This window comes from Nothobranchius furzeri, chromosome 6, assembly GCF_043380555.1.
Source record: "Nothobranchius furzeri strain GRZ-AD chromosome 6, NfurGRZ-RIMD1, whole genome shotgun sequence".
Lineage (NCBI taxonomy): Eukaryota > Metazoa > Chordata > Actinopteri > Cyprinodontiformes > Nothobranchiidae > Nothobranchius > Nothobranchius furzeri.
In genome coordinates this window covers 53518451-53539780 of record NC_091746.1, presented here as the reverse complement: position 1 = coordinate 53539780, position 21330 = coordinate 53518451, and the positions used below count along the sequence as shown (strand labels likewise).

Genomic DNA, 21330 nt, shown 5'->3' with positions numbered 1-21330 from the left:
GCCTCGCGCAGGAGGTGTCTCACATGAGGTCGCGGCGCCAAGCAAATCTCGCGAAGAAACCAGAGACGTTAACGAGCTCGAAGCGCTCTTAAAGGCGCAGCTCTCATTTGAATGGTGAACCATGTGGGTTCATGTGTGTACTCGGAAAGTTCGGCTGTGGTCATTTTAACAACGGCGTCAAAGGTGTTTTCATTCGTTACTCAGAAGTATTGATACAATGTAAACATTGAAGTAAATTTTTGCTATTTACGAGAGTAAACAAGTACTTAAATAATACTAAAAGTAAAAAAAGCAATCAAAATTGCAGTACAACGTACCACACTACCACACCTCCACAAAAGCATTTTAAACTGAGACTCAATAGTTATATATCTACTTCAATCATCCCCTCTGCAGTAAGAGTGTATAACTTGTGGGTTTAACTGGTACTGGCATTATCCTGTTACACAGTAGCATCAATGCAATATTCAGTATGTGTTCAATACTTTTGCCATATCTGATGTACATAAGTATGTCTGTGTCCCTTATGCTGCATAGTTCCAGAAACACAAGTTTCCTTTTTATTCATTGTTTTTAGTGTTTGAAGGTTGCAATAATAGCTTACTGTCTTTGTGTGCTCTCTTTCTACAGTCACCAGTGTTTACCTGGAATCTCATTATGTGTCATCTTCCTTTTTTCTAAGTGTATGTGCTGCTGTAGTAAGTGAATTTCCCCACTGTGTGATCAATAAAGTCTATTCTATTCTATTTTATTAATAAACATATAATGCAATAAATGCAAGTATTAAACTCAAACTTGCACAAATGCTAAGGCGTAGCAGACTATTGCACATTAGACTTACTTTTATTTGCACTGTGTAACTTTTTGGAGCCCCCCGTCCTTTTAGGCCAACTCTTAAGGTCTTCCCTGGCCATCCAAGAGACATAGTTCCTACAGCATGTCCTGGGTCTTCCTTTAGGTCTCCTCCCAGTTGGACATGCCCATAAAACCTCACCAGGAAGGCATCCAGGAGGAATCCTAATCAGAATCCTGAGCCACCTTAACTGGCTCCTCTCGATGTGGAGGAGCAGTGGATCTATTCCGGGCCCCTCCTGAATCCCTGTGCTTCTCACTCTACTGTTGTACTGTAATGTTAGACTTTCATACTTGTATCCACGATCTTGTTCTTTCGGTCACTACCCAAAGCTTGTGACCATAGGTGAGGGTAGGAATGTAGATCGAGTGGTAAATCGAGAGCTTTGCCTTCCGGCACAGCTCTTTTTTCACCACAAAAGACCGGTACAACGCCCGCATCACTGCAGACACAGCACTGATCTACCTATTGATCTCGCGCTCCACCTTTGCCTCTTTCGTGAACAAGACCCGAGATACTTCAACTCCTCCATGTGGGGCAGGACCTCATCCCCGACTCAGAGAATAAAATAAAAATAAAGAGTAAATTATTGTAACTTCCTGTAATTTAAAAGAGAAAAAAGACTGTTATACCAGTGTTTCCATATCTTTGACTGGTAACGTATTGCATAGTGATGTGACGTTCATGAATGAATCAAGTCGAATGGGTTTTCAAAGTGAACGATGAGAGTCGAGTCCTTGTAGAGAACTGTTCATATTGTCATTCAGTTAGTCAGACTTCTATGCTGCTCGTTCTTGTATTTTGTATCTAATAACTTATGCACCTTATGGAGACTTTTTATGCCTATTTTGTATAATGTCATTTTATGGAGCTGCTACCCCAACATTGTGTTGTACCAATGACAATAGAGGCTTTAATTTCAATTAAATTCAATTCAGTTCAGTTCATTTCGATTCAATTGTTGTTATGTAAATACTTGTTTGGGGTGTTACATCTCCCCGCCACCAGGCGGCAGCACATACTGCTGTAGCCAGCCCATGAGCCCATGACCAGTATGGGAAACCGCATGTTCTTACTAAACTAGCAAAGACCCAAAACCTGAATGGATTATTTTGTGATAGTGAAGATATCACAAACGCAAACACATTAAATAACAGATGGTAGATGTCAATAATTGTTATCCAATTGCAATCAAATTCACACTAGCCAGATGGCAAATTTATCTGGATGGGATTATTGTCTGTGTTGCTTTGACAATGACAAGCCAAGACAAAATTGAAGTAACAAGGCTATTTTTAGAATATAATGATTAGAAAGTACTGATAATTGCATGAAAATGTAAGAAATAGAAGTAAAAAGTTGGCTAATAGGTAATTACTCCAGTGATAGGCTACCCAAAGTTTCTACAAATACTTCTTACAAAGTAAGTATACAAATACTTTCTTACCTGATACCAGTTTTAACAGCGCATCATTGTCTTTTATTTTCATTGTTTATTTTTAGTGGTTCATGTGAGTCTGTAGAGTTTTATAGGTCAACCCGTGAAGTCTTTATGTTGTCAAAAATATGCATTTTAGCCTTGGAGCAACATTTTTTGCAACAAAATTAACAATTAAGAATGCAAATATTTCTTTTATCCACTATTCAATTAAGTAAACATGCAAAGTTTTACTGAAAAGAAAGAAAATCATAATTAAGGACAAGTAATGTGTCTTCATTCAAACTAATTAAAGGGTCCCATACATAAGCCTACAAATAAAATAATTCAATTCCTTGTATTTGTTGTGTACAAGTCTGTCAGGCAAGTCAGAGCGAGTTTGCAGTCATGTTTACTATGACGCTAAAATAAAAGGAAAATACAGATGTGCAAATTCTTTGCTTTGTTTATTTGGCCTTACATTAGTGAAAATGTTCACTTTTAAAGTATCCATCGCATCAACCACCTGTGCAGGGGAGTCAGCTCTATAGTGTTGTTGAATTTGGGGCAAACAAAATCCCTTTAGGGGCCAGTGTTTCCCCTAGAAAATTGTCCAGCTGTGAGACGGAGGTGATGGGACGTGGGATGTTTAGCTTCGTTTGTATTTTTCTTGTAAGCTGAAATAGTGCTAAACTGTGTACAAGAACCAACCAAAGATTTTTCAGCTTGGATGTGAAGTGGAACTGCTTGGGCAACACCTAGAGTAACATAACAACATAACAAGGTAAGAGTTGGACTGGAACACAGGGCATGAGAAAAGCTGGATGGCCGAAGCTGACCTGGAGAAGCTCAAATAAAGAAGGGTATGTAGAAATGACTTCATAATTCAGGATAGTAAATATTGTTGATTTGCTACTTCCACATCAATTAAAACATACATTTACACAGGATGTGATTTGCCTGTTGCTTTGGGCAGCTGAAGGGGCCCACTGGGCACAGGGCCAAGAGCCTAAAGGGTCAATAAGCCCTTGGTCTAATCCTGGATCATCACATGCACCAGTCAACTGGAATGGGTTTTTCAATATCCAGTAGAAACACACAGAGGGCAAATTGTCAAAAACACCCATATAAAATAAATCACTCCAAATGTGGGACCCATGAGAAACAACACAGTGGGTTACTTCATCAGGTTCTCTGTCCCATAACCAGGATAAGAAGGCTACAAATACTGAATATAGTGAAGTTGTACATTTATTTGTCCTGGTACGGGCACCACTGATGTCTTCACACTCTGCCTGTCGTCATCGGGACACTCGGGGCAGTAACTCCCAAACTGGAGGAGTGGCTAAAGCACATCCCAGGAAAAACTTCAGACTTGTCAGTCCAGAAAAGTGCAGTTCTAGGAACAGCTAAGACACTGCGCCATACCCTCAAGCTCCCAGGCCTCTGGTAGAAGGCCCAAGCTTGGAAGGATGAGACCACCCGCGGAAGGTAAGATGGGATTTTTAAAATATATATATAAATACATATCACACATATCACACCTCGTATTTTTAGACTTAGATTCTGAATCAATTTTACATTGCAGCAGCCTGTGTCTGACTCTCTTTATAGCCGTCATAAATTCCTTCTTTGGTTGAAAAATAAAACTGAAAGGCTGAAAAGTTTTTAAAGGAAGCCAATAATTAGTCCCTTCAGGAAGACAACATAACTGCTATTCTGTACAAATGAAACAAAATCTTTATCAATTGCTCAGAATCTGTTGGGTTTTACTTATGTTTTAACTCGATCCCTTATTTTATGTTATGTTGTTTAAGCTAAGTAAGTCTATTGTGAGATAATATATGTATAAACCACAAAGGATCCCCATTGTTAGTATATGTAATCCCACGTCATTGGGCTTACAGTAGTAATGTGCAACATTACAGCAGTTTTGAAACTCATTTGTATTTTTATGTATATTTGATCAAATCTGACTGCTCTGTTTCCCTCACTGACATTATCTCAGCTAAGCTACAATCACAGTAAAGCAGAAGCCCCTGGTGGCATGGTTGCTTAATTAACAATTATCCCAGCTGGAGACCTGCTGGATGTCTCTTAGAATCCCATAACTGCCAGTATAACATCTGTTTGCTTTTCTGAAGCTTGCTTTCCCTGTAATCCTTTCACTGCCTTTGAAACTGTAGCAGCTGTAGCGCGTTTTTTGCTGAAGCCCATGTCAGTTTAGACAGTAAAGGTCCATTGAGATGAAGACTTTGCATGACAAAACAGAAAGTGTTTCTAGAAGGGATAATTTATTTTTAATATACTTCATGACCAGTTTTCTTCTTTAAGACGATCTTTGCATTAAATGATTCAGATGGATAATTCCCCAGACTGAGACCTAAAATAGCAGGCGTGATATTTTCATTAGTGTTGAGGAGCTTTAGTGATTAACCTATTAAGTTAACACATGGCATACACCGGAGGTTATTATCTCACTGGACGCAGAAAAAGCCTTCGATAGAGTTGAATGGCAGTACCTATATTTTGTTTTGGTTAAGTTCGGTTTTAGCTCATCATTAATGACCTGGATTAAATTACTTTATGAATCCCCCATTGCCTGCATTTTAACAAATGGCCAAAGATCGCTCCCTTACACTTAGAACGAGGGACCAGACAGGGACGCCCCCTATCTCCACTACTATTCACGCTAGCAATAGAACCACTGGCCATTTGGCTAAGACAAGACGCTGGGGTGAAAGGCATTATTAAAAATGGAAATACCCTTAAATTATCCCTTTATGCCGACGACCTGATTCTATTCATTGCTAATCCCACCTCATTTATCCGAGCCATTATAGAAATTTTAAGATCATTCGGTGAATATTCAGGGTATAAATGGAATTTTAATAAAAGTGACTTGCTTCCAATTAACCAACCAGCAAGAGACCTGCCACTCTCTTCCTTCCCATTTAAGCAGTTAAAGAGAGTGTTAAATACCTAGGAGTGTTTGTTACCCTCAACTTTGACATGTTGTTTGAAAGGAATTTTGGCCCACTCATCGAAAAATGTAAAACAGATTTCAATAGGTGGTCTTCCCTTCCGTTATCAATAGCAGGCTGAATCAATCTCATAAAAATGGTAATCTTCCCAAAGTTTGTCTACTTCTTCCAACATATCCCAATATTTCTAAAAAAAAAAAAAGTCATTTTTCATCAACTGGACCAAATGCTAACTTCATTCATATGGTTCATTCATATGGTCAGGTAAACCGCCGCGTATAAGTAAATCAGTTTTGCAGCTTCCTAAGAAATAAGGTGGTCTCTGCCTGCCAAATTTTAGTAGATATTACTGGGCATGTAATATTAACAAGATTCGCCATTGGTTCGCGAATAAAAACAAAGAACGCCCAATATGGGCCCAAATAGAGTTAAAATCTTCAAAATTCTCATTAACATCTCTTGTCTGTGCGCCACTCCCTCTCAAGACTAGTAATTTTTCACAGAACTTGGTGGTTTTCAACTAATTAAAAACATGGATCCAATTTCGCAAACAACGTGGAATACGTGGCCCATCGACTCTAGCCGTGATACTTAATAATCATTTGTTCACCCCCTCATGCTCTGATCCAAAATTCTGGATTTGGCATGTGAGAGGGCTAATGCAGATCCAGAATTTATATAAGTAAAACACATTTACTAATTTCGTAGAGTTAGCCGTTAGACTTAACCTCCCCCAAACTAACTATTTTCGCTTCCTTCAAATCAGACATTTTGTGAAGTCTTGCTACCCTCACTTCCCCAATCACCCTCCAGGGACTTTAATAGACACACTGCTCACCACTGACCCCACTAAAAGAGGAGCCATCTTAACAATTTATAACCTGATTGGCAACAAGGACATCTCAAGGCTGATTTGCCTCAGACAAGCTTGGGAGGAGGAGATGGGCCTAAGTTTATAAAACACACACTGGGAATCGATATTAACTGCAGTCCATTCCTCCTCTATATGCGCTATACATATTCTTTAACAATGTAAGATTCTCTTCAGAGTCCATTACACAAATTCACGATTGGCAAAAATTTACCCCGAGGTGAAGGATTGTTGCAATAGATGTAACCTCGCGCCTGCTAACCATACGCAAATGTTCTGGTCTAGTTCAAGATTAACCAACTTTTGGAAGCAAGTGTTCAACACATTTTCTATGGTTTTTCAATTGTCTATGGTCCCAGAGATATGCATAGCCCTATTTGGGACTCACCCGGACAGCCCAGAATATGCCCCTTTGGGGAGGCAGCGGGTGATGGCGTTCACAACCCTTGTAGCCAGACGTCTCATTCTGCTCAACTGGAAGCAACCCCACCCACCCTCTCATAACCAATGGCTTAAAGATGTACTAATACACATAAAACTGGCAAAGATCAGATATTCATGTGTCCTTGTCTACATCTCATTTATGTGTCTCTTTGTGTTCCTCATGTGTCTCCTGTTTGCAGCCCTCCAGATCATTCCTCCCAGGTCCTGTGTTCCTTCAGTCATCCCCAGCCCCTCCAGGTGTCCCTTCACGTTCTATGTGCTTATAGCTCCAGCCCTTTTTGTCCCCAGCTCCCTCCTGGTTTTCTTCATGTTCTCTTAGTCTCCCCACCATAGTTTCTATAGGTCTATTATTTCAGTTTGTGTGTGTGTGTGTGTGTGTGTGTGTGTGTGTGTGTGTGTGTGTGTGTGTGTGTGTGTGTGTGTGTGTGTGTGTGTGTGTGTGTGTGTGTGTGTGTGTGTGTGTGTGTGTGTGTGTGTGTGTGTGTGTGTGTGTGTGTACTTCCCCAGTCAGGTCTGGTGTCCTCCCCTGCTCCTTCCTGCTCCTCCTCTCGGTTATTGTTTTCACCTGTGCCAGTTCCCCACACACCTGCTCCTCGTCTCCTATCACTCCAGCCCCAGTGTATAAAACCCTGTCTTTGTCACTGTGTTGTGCCGTTGAGGTATTCTGTCAGTCTCGTCTCGCTTTTTGGATCTCTAGTGTTTTTAGTACTTCTCGAGTCTCTAGTGTCTTTCTTGGATTGCTAGTTCTGTGTTTAACATTTTTGGATTTTGGCTTCCAGCCTTTTGGATTTATTTTTGTTTTTTGCTTCATCCTACAAATAAAAGGATTTTCTTAATCTCCACTCCTGCCTCGTGTCATCCTGGGTTCTGCATTTTGGGTCCTAACCTCCTCCTTGGTCGTATCATGACAGTTTTCAATGATCTTTTACATTAAGTCGCATAAGAATAGGCGCATGAACCCAAACACACACAAGCACAAATTATGACATTTTTTTTTTTAGCTAGAACGATTTCAGAAAGAGTATAAACTAATGTTAACGCTGTACAATAAGAGTTCCTTTATTATCGTTACTTAGTGCGTTACTAAATGGCCTGTATTAATATTGCACATTCTTAGGGTTCTACAACCCCCGAAGGTGCTTCACAACCCAATCAATTATTCATCCACACATTCACACGCTGGTGGGGATGAGCTACAGTGTAGCCACAGCTGCCATGAGGCGCACTGACAGAGGCGAAGCCTGCCGAACCCTGGCTCCACCAGTCACTCCGACCACCACCAGCAGGCAAGGTGGGTAAAATGTTTGCCAAGGACACAACCGCAGGATTCTCTGAGCCGGGATTTAACCTGCAACCTTCAGATTATTGGACAACCCTTTCTACCTCCTGAGCTACTGCTGTCCCTTATATTATTCTCATGACGATGAAGATGATGAAGGCTAAGGTTACCTGAGAGTCAAATGAAAGGGCAAAATGTTGTCATTTTCTCTGAGTGGGAAAACAAACATGGTAGACAATTGTAACATTAAACGGAACCATTTTGTTACTTGGGCTTTTTTGTTTGACGTCAGTATTAGCATTTGTCCCTGTCAAAATTAGATTCTTATTTAGATTTGAAAACAAATTAAATTCAAACAGCATTTAGAATAGAAAAATATAGAACGGACTTTATTGATCCCACAATGGAAAAATTTGCTTGTTACAGCAGCACCAACACTTGAAGAGCAACTCACCCCCAATCAACTTTTTTACTGATAAACTATATGAGTGTCTAATCGTGCTGCAGACACGTGTAGACAATAATTTAGCACTTTAGGGCATCTTAGTTAAAATGTAAATTTTCTGCCTAAAACTGTCAGTGTTGTGCCCTCTTCAGGTAAAAACTCTGCACTGCATTTGAATTTAAATCTGCCATCACTATTGGCTAGGAAGTACACTAAGACATTAGCTGGTACATTATGATGTCACATTGTTGTTGTGAGCATGTGTGTGCATTTATTTGTAAGCAGCCCCGCCCTCTCGGTCTATCAGGCAACAAACAGCATTTGTTGCATTTTTCAAACAGGAAGTGAGACTGGAATAAGACTCTGGTAGGGGGTGACTTGCACTTTACATATTCTGTCTAATGCCTGGGGCACACCGGAGGTGGACGTGCTGTGCAGCGTCACGCCCAAAATTTTGAGAAGTCAAGTAGTCACACAGGACGCGCCATGCTGCTGAGTGCTTCTTAGAAAGTCGCGCAATAGTCACAACATCACCCAGAACTTGAAAACAGAAAGCGGGAAGTGACTCTATTGTTTATACATGATCAGACTTGCCTTCGTGTTTTTTGAGACTCAAATTAATTAAAAATGGGTAAGTATTATTTATTATTAGTTTGTTTGAATATTTTAAGATCAATAGTGCTTTAAAGTAATCAAAATTGTGGTTGAGTTTGTGCTGTAAAGACGGTCCACATCGTAATGTCTGTTGTAATGTAGTCCACAATGTCATAAATAGCCACAGCGTACAGGCACCGCGCTTCGGATTGAACTGTCACCTATCTTCAGCACCTAGGCCAACACGTTCTCACTCCCAACACGTCCTATACTGACATAGTTCAATATTGTTTGTCATTGTGTTTAAGTAATTATAAGAACTACTTTTGTGTTTTAGAGATTGTAAAATATTTTTATGATGGAGCTACTTTTTGTTCTGTGCTACAATACATAGAACCTTTATAGCACCAGTGCTATAGGTTAAAAATGTTAACGTACCGCCCTGAGCCTGATGTAAACGGCCTGTAGAAAAACAAAGTTAAAGCGGCTATAAGTCTTACCGCATTTGTTCTCCTCTCTGTGATGGCTTCAAACCGGAACACCTTCTGCCTAATACATTTTCGGCAACCTTATAAAAAGAGAAAGAAAAGATAAACTATGACCATATACACTGAATAAGAAATTAAAACATTAAAACAATTATACTAAGTAAACTTTTGTATGGATATTTACATTTTTAACAATTTTCAAATATATATTTTTTAATCAAATAATAATTACCTTAAGTTAGGGACTGTTATTAACTTTAGTCTTTTTAGAGTAACCATAAAATACAGCAAAATTACTAATGAATAATTTGCTTATGTTTATTTTTGTTTATTTAGCAGAAGCTTTTACCAAAAGCACCTTAGAATTTTCATTATACCAATGCAGCAAATTCACATAATATGTTGGTTTTTGGCTTGTGGGAGGAAATTGAAAACCTACGCACATAGAACACATGTTAACTCCACACAGAGAGACTGCTGGTGTGATTCAAACATGCAACCTGTCACTGTAAGGCAACAGGGCAATTAAATGTGCCACCATGAAGTCAGTGCTGGTTGGTAAGTTCAGGTTAGGTCATCAAGAATCATGAAGAACTCTTTAAAAGTTTGAGTCATTTAGGCACAAATGTACTTTAGGATGCATCATGCAATACAAAACTTACTCTTTCTCCTCATAGTTTCATTTTGGCCATCCTGGCTCAAAGATTGGGGGACGGCATGGTCAGCAGGAGACGACTGCGGAGATGGTTGATCTGTAGGTGCAACGGATGGTTGAAAGGTGGTAGAGGGCTTGGGAGATGTGCTCCTCTGTCTTTTCTTTTTCAGAGAAGACTGGGAGCATGAAATGCCAGGGGGAGAAACTGGAGTGAGATGAAGCACAAATATATTGTCTTCTGGATTGTCTGGGAGCACTTTTATATGATCCTGACTGAGCATTTCTGCCGCCTCTTCAATGAGCTTCCCCGTCTTCTGGTCAACATGATGTGTGTCCTCGACCACCTCTGATTGCTCCTCGATGACGGTCTCTGCCTGATTGTTGATTACATCTTGCTGGCTTGTGGAGGTGTCCTGTTGCACAGTTATGGAGCAGCCTAGAAAACAGACACAAACACACACACTAATATATATATATATATATATATATATATATATATATATATATATATATATATATATATATATATATATATATATATATATATATATACATACATACATACATACATACATTCACATATACATACATACACATATACATACATACACATATATACATATACACACACAACATACAAATATATATATATATTTTTCACTTGTATGTAGGCAAGTTAGACTGAACTGTTGGAAATTTTACCACATAAAAGATTTTTACTCTTACCCATAGTCAAGAGAAATTCATAAGCTGTCTTCATCTTTTCCAGTAGGTGTCTCGTAATGGAAGTGGATTCCAAATTGGTGATGACATCTGCTACCCACTTATTTGACACTTTGACTTGCTTGCCAAGAAATAAGACAGGCCTGCATCCAATTGCATCAAGTTTTTTCACCTAAAATTAATAAGAATAATTGGCACTAATTACTTCAACACACCATGTATTAGAGGTGTTAAAAGCAACAACAGGGTGTTTTTAGAGCACACAATATATTTAACTAAATTGAGAATGTGGATTACATTAAAAAACTATGTAATAAAAAATTTTACTTACTGCAATGCATGCAGAGTCGATGATTCGGCCAGTGTTTCTGTTTTTTATGACAGCTTGAGCCCACCGACTATCCAGTGATTGTACCTTATTTTTAAAGTTTTTTTTAGTAGATAGAGATTTGAAGCAGAAACTGCAGGTTTTTCTGTTTGCCTGATTGGGAGTCTGGCAAGATGGACAGGGCCTGACTTTGGGGCGTGTCATGTTGGACACAAAAAAAAAGAAACACTTGATGTACAAAAGACAATGTATATGACAAGACAACAAACAAAAATACACCTAAGACAACACAGAGGCAGAGACACGGGGAAAGGGACAACAGACAAGAATGAGGACAGCAGTAAGAACAGATAAACAAGACAGACGTGGCTCTTAAAAGTGCCTTTGGGAGTTTTAATGAGGAGCAGAAATAGTGTTGATAAGCACACGGGCGGATCAATGAAGAACCTGTTCAAAGAAAGAAAAAAATGTTCAGAATTAAGAAACACTTCATAAAATTTAGACACCAGTGTCTCTGTAATCGCCGCTGACAAAATGAATGAACATCACTGACAGATGAAGAACATTTTGGCGGTTCTGGGGAAAGTTTGACTTGCTTTTAAATGCCACATGCTGTACAGTAAATCATAAATACAGTTTTGGCTCTCTGGTGTTTATAAGAACACATCAGATTTTACAGAGCGGCAGCAATAACCAAGAGTACATGTTTCTCTGGTACTGTGCCACGGATGGTTTTTATATTTAAAAGGTCCAGCCGTTGTTTAACCTAATGTGGCTAACGGCGGCTACGTTAGCTAGCTTACTGAACATTTTGTGTGGCACAAGAGGATAAATAAACGTCATAAATCATTTACTGTGGCGTGAATTTGCTAGCATTATCTCCCTAAACTGCCAACAGTAACTTTCTGAGCAAAAATATTCGTTTTGGCACGTTTAATATAATCAACATACACATGTTTTCCCCCACATGTGGTGCAGGTTCAAATCACGCTAAAAGTATCGATAAATGTCATAAATCATTCACTGTCTGTGGCATGAATGTGTTATTAACTCCACAAACTGCCAACAACAATTTTGAGAGCTAAAACATTCATTTTTTGTGTGTTTTATTTCACATAGAAAACCAACAAACTTTTTTATTAGTGTAATTCACATAAACATCCGCACATTAGAACATAAAGTACATTAATATTCCACTATTGCATTTTATAGCGATTAAAGGAACAGAAGAAATAAAGGAAAAACCTGGAGCAATACACAACTAAGAAAAGAAAAGACGTACACAGAGGTTTAAAGATATACAAGCAAGAGAAACAAGCTGTCATTAATAATACGTAAACATTTCCAACTGATTACATATATCAACAGTCTTGAGAGCCTTATTATTCTACGATGAGGAGATCATTCCAATATAGTGTCCATCTCCATTTTCAAAACAAGCATCTCAGGTTTTCAGCTATTGAACTTACTTTTATGTATGTGAAACTTTGCCAAAAACAAGAACATATTTACAAAAAGTAAGCATTCTTATCTTTGCTGTCAAAATTGTGATAACCAAATATAAAATTCTTGTAGTAAAGCTGAAAACCAGGAAGAACAGAGTCACTAATAAATTTATGGGCATCCTTCCAGAATTTATAGGTGAATTTACAAGACCAAAATAAGTGACAAACTGTTTCAGGTCCCTCTTTACAGAAAGAACATAGAACATTAATATCAGCTACGAATTTAGACAGATACTGTTTAGCAGGGTAGAATCTGTGAATCAATTTGAAGGAGATTTCTTTGACCTTATACTTTTGTGGTAGTGGCCAAACTTTTTCCCAATCAATATATGTTACAAACGTGGACCAATAAGACACAGCTGGTGGTACAGAAACCATTGCAATTTGAAAAAACTATCTTATTTTAGCATTATTTGACTTAGTTGAGGAGAAGCAAGCACTACCCAAAGAGGAATTTATAACTTCTGGTGTACTGACTGCAATGGGAGAATTGCAGGAACATCTAAAAAGCATAGATAAACCAGATGGGATAGCATCAAATACTATTGAGAATTCTTTTGGCGTGATTGGTATGTTAAACTTTTTAAGAAATTCAACATAATTATTTAAAATCCCATCTCCCTTAAATAACTGACTAACCAAGATTATTCCATTACTAAACCAGTTATTAATAAATAAACTTTTGTTTTTGTAAACAATATCACAGTTATTCCAAATAATACAGTTCTGCGGGGATAAATTGTGTTTGAAAATCAGTGTCCATGCCAAAAGAATTTGTTTATGGAGAAAACAAACAAACGTGTGCCTACCTGCAACGCCTACAAATGACGTCTTCTTTCCCTTCTTTCTGGTGTTAGGGACGGGCGGTAACCAACTTCTAGGTGCATTATCGCCACCTACTGTCCTGGAGCCGTGCTCAGAATAAAAGAGCAACGAAACAAAAATAAAACTAACTAACTAAATTATTCCTAACACACCACTTAGTTTAAAAACTACAATGCAAGCCTAAATTTTTAACCACTCCACCAAATACGATTTTCAGACTCCAATATCCATCAGGCTTTGCCTGAGCGCGAAAATTTACGAAAAAAGGAAAAAAGCTTGGTTTAAAAATGCGTCTCTTTGTGTAATCTGAAAGAGATCCCTCGCACATGTCTCCCTTGTTTAAATTTTAATTTTTTTTCTTTTGTTAAAAAAATTGACATAAATGAAAGAGCTTTGCTATACAAACCGGATGGTAAAAGAAGTGCTTTTTTCCCACATAATCTGGACAATAGACATTATAGATGGATTACAAAGATGAAATAAATATAAAAGTACTGATGTAAAAGCATTTTAGATACTGTTATCTATTTTTGATGCAAGCAACGGAAGGGGCATTACCGCCACCTCCGCGTCACATACAGACGCAGGGGGAGCTTGTCCAAGGGTATGGCATGCCTAAACCACGACAATACGCCACTTTCCCAACCCGTCTAGTTAAGAGATGGCGAAAAAAAATATAGGACGTGTTGGGAGTGAGAACGTGTTGCCTAGGCACAGCGCTTCTGTATGGCTTGCCATACTTCTGGGACCCTGTGTGCCCACTCTCATTAACTATGGGTGTGTCCGAATCCGTGGGCAGGATGCTTATGAGTACGGGTCCTTGCCGGTCTAGCAAGGCTGGTGTTACACCCAATTCTGCGACCCATCACAATTTGTGACCCCAGGAGGCAGTGTTGCGTTTTGTTGAACTCCAAGCTATTTGTATTCCTCAACCACCTCCACTTTTCTCCCATGATGGAAACAGTGTTAGACTCCGCCCTGTTTCGTCTGAAGTCTAAAATCATCTCCTTTGTTTTGCTCACGTTCAAGGTCAGATGATTGTTTCCACACCATGCCACAAAGCGCTCCACCAGCTCTCTGTGCTCAGCTTCCTGTCCATCTCTGATACACCCGACAACTGCAGAGTCATCTGAGTATTTCTGTAGATGACAGGTCTCTGATGTGTACTGGAAGTCTGAGGTGTACAGGGTGAAAAGGAATGGTGAGAGTACAGTCCCCTGTGGTGCTCCAATGTTACTGATCGCCTGGTTTGATGTGCAGTTCTTCAGCCTCACAAACTGTGGTCTGTTTGTCAGGTAGTCTTTAATCCAGGCGATAGTTGAGGCCCCCACCTGTGTCTTCTGGATTTTCTGGCAAAGTACATCAGACTGGATTGTGTTAAATGCACTGGAGAAATCAAAGAACATGACCCTCACAGTGCTGCCTGCTTTGTCCAGATGACAGTGGGTTGGTTGAAGCAGCTGGATGATGCCATCTTCAACTTCAACTCCATGGTGATAAGCAAACTGCACGGGTCCTGATATGTCCTAGTTTGCTTATTCAGGTGGACCAACAGGAGTCTCTCCAGGACCTTCATGATGTGGGATGTCAGGGCAACCGGTCTGTAATCGTCATTGACTGATGGGCGAGTTTTCTTTGGAACTGGAACAAGGCAGGATGTCTTCCACAGGACTGGAACCTTCTCCTGGGCCAGGCTGAGGTTGAAGAGGTGCTGCAGAATCCCACAGAGCTCCTCTGCACAGGCCTTCAGTACTATGGGGCTGACACCATCTGGACCTGCAGCCTTGTTCTTGTTCAATCTCTCCAGCTGCCTCTTCACCTGACTTCTAGAGACAGATAGGTGGGAGGGGGAGGTAAATGGGGCAGCAGCATCTCCTGACTTGGTTGAAGACAGATTTATAGAACCAGAAGAGTCCATGACTGTGTTAAAGGACAAAAGAGCTGGTGTGTGACCTGAAAATGTTGGATCAGAAGAGGATGGGATGTCTGATTGGCTGGAGACAGGCAAGGAGGATGCTGGGTTTGTTCCTGAACTGAACCTATTGAAGAACTTGTTCAATTCATTGGCTGTGTCCAGGCTGCCATCTGTGCAATCCTTCCTCTGCTTGAAGCCTGTGATCTTCTTCATCCCTGACCAGACATCTCTGATATTGTTCCTCTGTAGTTTGTTCTCCAGCTTCTTCCTGTATGCCTCCTTGCTGTCTTAGACTTCCTGCTCACTCAGTTTAAATAAATGATCCAGGAAGAGTCACTCAGGTTAATCCTGCTTTAACCATACGTAACTGGTCCATATTGGTTTTGATCTGTAAATAATTGTTACGTATTATAAATAATCTTGTCTCCTTATCATCTTTTAATTTTCTGTTCATGTAACATGTTCAATAACATCTGTAATAATAAAACTGGTGATAAAATCAATGACTAAAAAGAGTTATCATTTAGTATTTGTTTTAATAAATGTGTTCAAATATCAAACAGCTAAATAACATTAACATGATAACAGTAGAAGGCCTTTCTCCCAAGAGGACCACCAGGTAAAGCCTCTCCTGACGCTGGACACCTTCAGTCCTAGACAGAGAAAATCAGAGGCCACAGGTGACAAAAAGGCAATAAACACATTTTTACATTTATCCACATGAGAAGATAAAAATTATATTCTTCACACAAAAAATTTTAACTTCATTAAAATGTGTCAACTGTGTAAATCCCTGAATGTTAAACTGCTTTTCACAGCAGAACACAGAAGAACTACTGTACTCATGTGTAAACAGCTTCACTCTTCACCTCTAAGCTTAATAAAAACACTCTGTTGTCCCTAAAACAAATGACAAGTTTAATTCACTCTACACACACACACACACACACACACTCACACACACACAAACAGGAATAACTACGAGACCCGCGATACAAACTTGTTCTGGCTGATTTCTGCCTAAAATGTAATTTAAAAAACAAAAATCCATCCATCTTCTGAACACGCTTTGTCCAGCAGTCAACGGGCAAGTAGGCGGGGTACACCCTGGACAGAGAGCCAGTCCATCGCAGGGCAACACAGAGATACACAGGACAAACAACCATGCACACACACACTCACACCTAAGGACAATTTAGACAGACCAAAAAACAAAAATACAAACAAAAAATATCTATAAACAGAACCACTTTAAGCTTTTTAGTTTTCTATGGCTAGTTTTTAAACAAACTTCGTAGCTCTCCCCATTTTCGCTTCCTGTTGAAAATCCACAGCCAGCGTGCAAAGCATGCTGGGATATCCTTGTTCTGTGAGGATACAACAGACCCATCCTCAAAATGTGGGTGGAGTGAGGACGTGGCGCGTCCGCCTCCAGTGTGCCTTAGGTCGGTCGGTGTTGCGCTGTCGTCAGGTAAATACTCTGCACTGCTTTTGAATTTAATTCAAGCTCCGCCCTCTCGGTCTGCCAGGCAACAACATTTGTTGCATTTTTCAAACAGGAAGTGGGAGTGGAGTAAGACATAGGGGGTGACTTGCTCTTTAAGAGGATAGTTTGAAGAAAAATAAGAACAAAGTTACATGCATATGCACATAGGTAGTCGCCTAGAATTGTTACCTTCGACCACTAAAAACCACGATTAAAAAGGAAAAAACTTGGGTTCCAACACCATGCAGCAGAGACACTGACATACTATGTAAATCCGGTATTGAATGAGTATTGAATGTCAGGCTGATCAGACTGGATGAAGGAGACGAACAAGGTGAGACATTTAACAGTTTTATTATTTCTCTGGTCGTATCTCTGTGAGGAAGAAACGATGACTGAGATGAGAAGCCGGTCACGGCGTCTTCCATATATAGCCTTGCTTGGCTGTGACGTGGAGGGAATCCCCGCGAGGAGCACGCTGGGAGCTCCCCACGAGGGGCATGTCGGGAGTTGTGGTCCGAAGGTCAGCCGGGAGATACCTGAGTCCTGACAGGACCCCCCGGTCCAGGGACGGCTCCAGAAGTCCCAGCGCGACCCCGGCGGACCCAGAAGTCAGAGATCAGGGAAGGGTCCAGGATGGACCGAGCCGGCTCCCAGGAGCGTTCCTCGGGGCCATAGTCCTTCCAGTCCACCAGGTACTGCCAGCCCCGACCCCTGCGGCGAGCGTCCAGGATGCGCCGGACGGTGTAGATAGGCTCACCATCGAGGAAGCGGGCAGGAGGCGGCGCCGGAGCCGGAGGCGGGAGAAGGGAGGACTCCACGTAGGGCTTGAGCCGGGAGGTATGGAAGGTGGGATGGATGCGGAGAGTAGCCGGCAGCCGCAACCGGTACGTGACCGGGTTGATGACCCTTTGGATGGGGTATGGGCCAAGGAACCGAGGGGCGAGTTTCTTGGACCCGGCACGGACCCGAAGGTCAGCCGTGGACACCCAGACCTTGTCCCCAGGAGCATAGGAGGGACCAGGACGGTGTCGACGGAGATGCTGGTGAGCATAGCTGGTGTTAGCTCTGGTTATGGAGGCTCGTGCTTTGATCCAGGCGCTCTTGCAGCGTCTCACCATGGCTTCCGCTGCCGGAACGGCGACCTCGGGTTCTTGGTGGGCAAAGACCGGGGGCTGGAAGCCATAGCAGACCTCGAAAGGGGACAGCCGAGTGGCAGATGAGGTGTGAAGATTGTGGGACAGCTCCGCCCAGAGGAGGTATTTAGGCCACTGCGAGGGTTGAGCCGAGACAAAACAACGAAGGTACCGACCCAGCTGTTGGTTAGCCCGCTCCGTCTGGCCATTGGTCTGCGGGTGGTAGCCTGAAGATAGACTGACCGACGCTCCCATCAGCCGACAGAAAGCTTTCCAGAACCGGGCCGTGAACTGGGGCCCCCGATCCGAGACCACGTCGACTGGGAACCCGTGGAGGCGCACCACGTTCTCCAGGAACAGTTCCGCTGTGCGTTGGGCTGAGGGGAGACCCGGAAGGGCGATGAAATGGACAGACTTGGAAAAGCGGTCCGTAACCGTCATGACAGTGTTGAGGTTATTGACCGGCGGGAGACCCGTGACGAAGTCCAGCCCCACGTGGGACCAGGGGCGGCTGGGCACCGGAAGAGGTCGGAGGGCACCAGCCGAGGCCTGGTTGGGGTTCTTGGAGCGGGCACAGACGTCACAGGCGCTGGTGTATTCTTTCACATCCCTCGCCATGCCTGGCCACCAGAGGGCTCGCTGGAGGAATTTAAGAGTTCTGGAGAAACCAGCGTGGCCAGACATGCGTGATGAGTGGGCCCAGGACAACGCCTCGCTGCGACAGGCCGTGGGGACATAGAGGCGACCCGCGGGGGTCTCTGGAGGCGCGGGGTCGTTCCGGAGGGCGTTCTGGATAGCTTCCTCCAACGGCCACCTCAGTTGGCCCAGGAAGCGGTGTTCCGGGAGGATTGGCGCTGGCTCGGACAAGGGCGTGGAGTGGGTGAATTGGCGGGAGAGGGCGTCCGCCTTCTGGTTCTTGGCTCCCGGGCGGTAGGCGAGATGGAAGTCGTAGGGTTCAAAGAAGAGGGCCCAGCGAGCCTGGCGAGGGTTAAGCTGCTTGGCAGATTTAATGTGGGTCAGGTTCTGATGGTCAGTCCAGATCGTGAAAGGCCGAGTGGTGCCCAGAAGCCACTGCCTCCATTCCTCCAATGCCCATTTTATGGCCAGTAACTCACGGTCGCCCACACCGTACTTCTGCTGGGTGGTGGAAAACTTCCTGGAGAAGTAGGCGCAGGGATGGAGCCTGTCGTCGGGCCCGCCTTGAGACAGGATGGCGCCGGCGCCGACGTCAGAGGCGTCGACCTCGATCACAAAGGGAACTGCAGGATCTGGATGGCGGAGGATCGGGGCCGAGGTAAAGCGGGTGACCAGGTGGCGGAAGGCCCGAATGGCGTCGGGAGTTAGACGAAACAGCTGGCCAGGGGAGCCTGGTCGAGTGAGAGAGGTGAGAGGGGCTACGAGGGTGCTATAGTTCTTTATAAAACGGCGGTAAAAGTTGCAGAAACCCAGAAAACTCTGCAGTTGTTTCAGGCTGGTTGGCAAGGGCCAGTCCTTCACCGCCTGGATTTTCTGAGGGTCCATGGTTATCCCTTCGTCCGAGATCATGTAGCCCAGGAAGGATATGGACTGCTGATGGAAGGAGCATTTCTCGGGTTTACAGTACAGGTTGTGGTCCAGGAGCCGGGTCAGAACGGCGCGAACATGATGGATGTGTTCGGCATCGGATTTGGAGTAGATCAGTATATCGTCCAGATAGGCGAACACCCACCATCCCAGCATGTCGCGGAGGACATCATTAATGAGACGTTGGAAGACAGCAGGGCTATTGCATAGTCTGAAGGGCATAACCAGGTACTCCCAGTGGCCGGTGGGTGTTATGAACGCGGTCTTCCACTCATCCCCGGCCTTTATACGGACCAGATTGTAGGCGCTCCGGAGATCCAGTTTCGTAAAGATCTCTGCCTGGGAGATGGCATCCAGAGCGGTAGTGAGGAGCGGCAGAGGATGGCGGTCCTTGACCGTGATCTTGTTCAGACCCCGATAGTCTATGCAGGGGCGAAGATCGCCTTCCTTTTTCTTCACGAAGAAGAAGCCAGCGGCACCCGGAGAGGAGGAGGGTCGGATGAACCCCTGCTGGAGGGCCTGGGCGATGTATTCTTCCATCGCTTTGGTCTCAGGAGGCGCGAGAGAGAAAAGGCGCCCGCGGGGAGGACTGGTTCCGGGTAGCAGCTTGATCTCCATATCATATGGCCGGTGAGGTGGCAGGGAGGTGGCGCGCCGCTTGTCGCACACCGCGGCCAGGTCCCGATAGGGCAGCGGCAGGTGGGGCGGTGTGGAGCCGGGGCCCCCGTCCGGAAGACCCGCCGAGGATGGAGGAGGAACGAGGTGGGTCTGGCACGAGGTCCCCCAGCCCAGCAGGCGGTTCTGGGACCAGGAAATATGAGGGTCGTGGAGACGGAGCCAGGGGAACCCCAGGATTAGAGGAGAAGAGGGAGCAGAAATGACCAGGGAATGGAGGGTCTCCTGGTGGCCTTGGGTGATCATACGGAGTGACTGGGTTCGGTCTTGGATTGGGTAGGGTTGGAGAGGCCTACCGTCCACCGAGGTCACTGGTATAACTCTCTCCAGGGGTTGTAGGGGGATCCGTAGGCGTTTTGCCAGATCTAGGTCCATGAAATTGTCCGCGGCCCCCGAGTCCACCAATGCGTTTACGTGGAGTGAGGCCTCACCATGGAGGAGGGTGACAGGAATAAGGAGACGGTTAGTAGCGACAGGGGTAGAAGAAGACCCAGACTGAGCGACCCCAATACTCAGTCATCCTGTCAGGCTGATCAGACTGGATGAAGGAGACGAACAAGGTGAGACGTTTAACAGTTTTATTATTTCTCTGGTCGTATCTCTGTGAGGAAGAAACGATGACTGAGATGAGAAGCCGGTCACGGCGTTTTCCATATATAGCCTTGCTTGGCTGTGACGTGGAGGGAATCCCCGCGAGGAGCACTCTGGGAGCTCCCCACGAGGGGCATGTCGGGAGTTGTGGTCCGAAGGTCAGCCGGGAGATACCTGAGTCCTGACATTGAACACATAATGAATATTGCATTTCTACCCATTAAGGATCATATTGGTAACACTAAAACACATTAGATAGAAATGTTTAGTTTTAGTTAGATTGAATTTATTTCAGCTAAATTGAATGTGTATAGTTCACTTTATCCTTATCGTCAGCGACAACCGAAATTATGTCTACTTACACTTAAATGATAAAATGGCTTGTCATAAAATGACACAATCGTAGTACACTAATGACAAGCGACATCTAGCGGTTATAAAGTGAAATTCGTTGTACCTAAAAGTGTTTTCTTTGTTGTCTGTACCCAAAAAAAGTCACTTAATCGCACTAGTTGTGCATTCGTGCCTTACACGAGTTACCGAAAATAACAAT

General features: G+C 43.1%; 2 protein-coding genes across 2 annotated transcripts in view; one reads left to right on the top strand and one right to left on the bottom strand.

The window, feature by feature from the left end:
* The first annotated feature begins 3640 nt into the window (after window positions 1-3640).
* LOC107373981 (uncharacterized bromodomain-containing protein 10) overlaps window positions 3641-21330 on the top strand; it is a 30485-nt gene continuing 12795 nt past the window's right edge. The window contains exons 1-2 of the mRNA XM_070552768.1: window positions 3641-3761; window positions 7687-7860. Coding sequence (XP_070408869.1) covers window positions 3743-3761; window positions 7687-7860 — 193 coding nt within the window. The 5' untranslated portion in view covers window positions 3641-3742. The remainder of the gene's footprint in view (window positions 3762-7686; window positions 7861-21330) is intronic.
* On the bottom strand, window positions 7974-20914 carry LOC129164412 (uncharacterized). Its single transcript, XM_070552696.1, has 11 exons — window positions 20906-20914; window positions 16806-16923; window positions 15905-15979; window positions 14119-14248; window positions 13970-14026; window positions 11447-11528; window positions 11085-11168; window positions 10757-10925; window positions 10038-10466; window positions 9388-9455; window positions 7974-8018 (listed from the first exon to the last, which is right to left on the bottom strand). Exons 1-11 carry the CDS (start codon window positions 20912-20914, stop codon window positions 7974-7976), a joined length of 1266 nt encoding a protein of 421 aa, XP_070408797.1.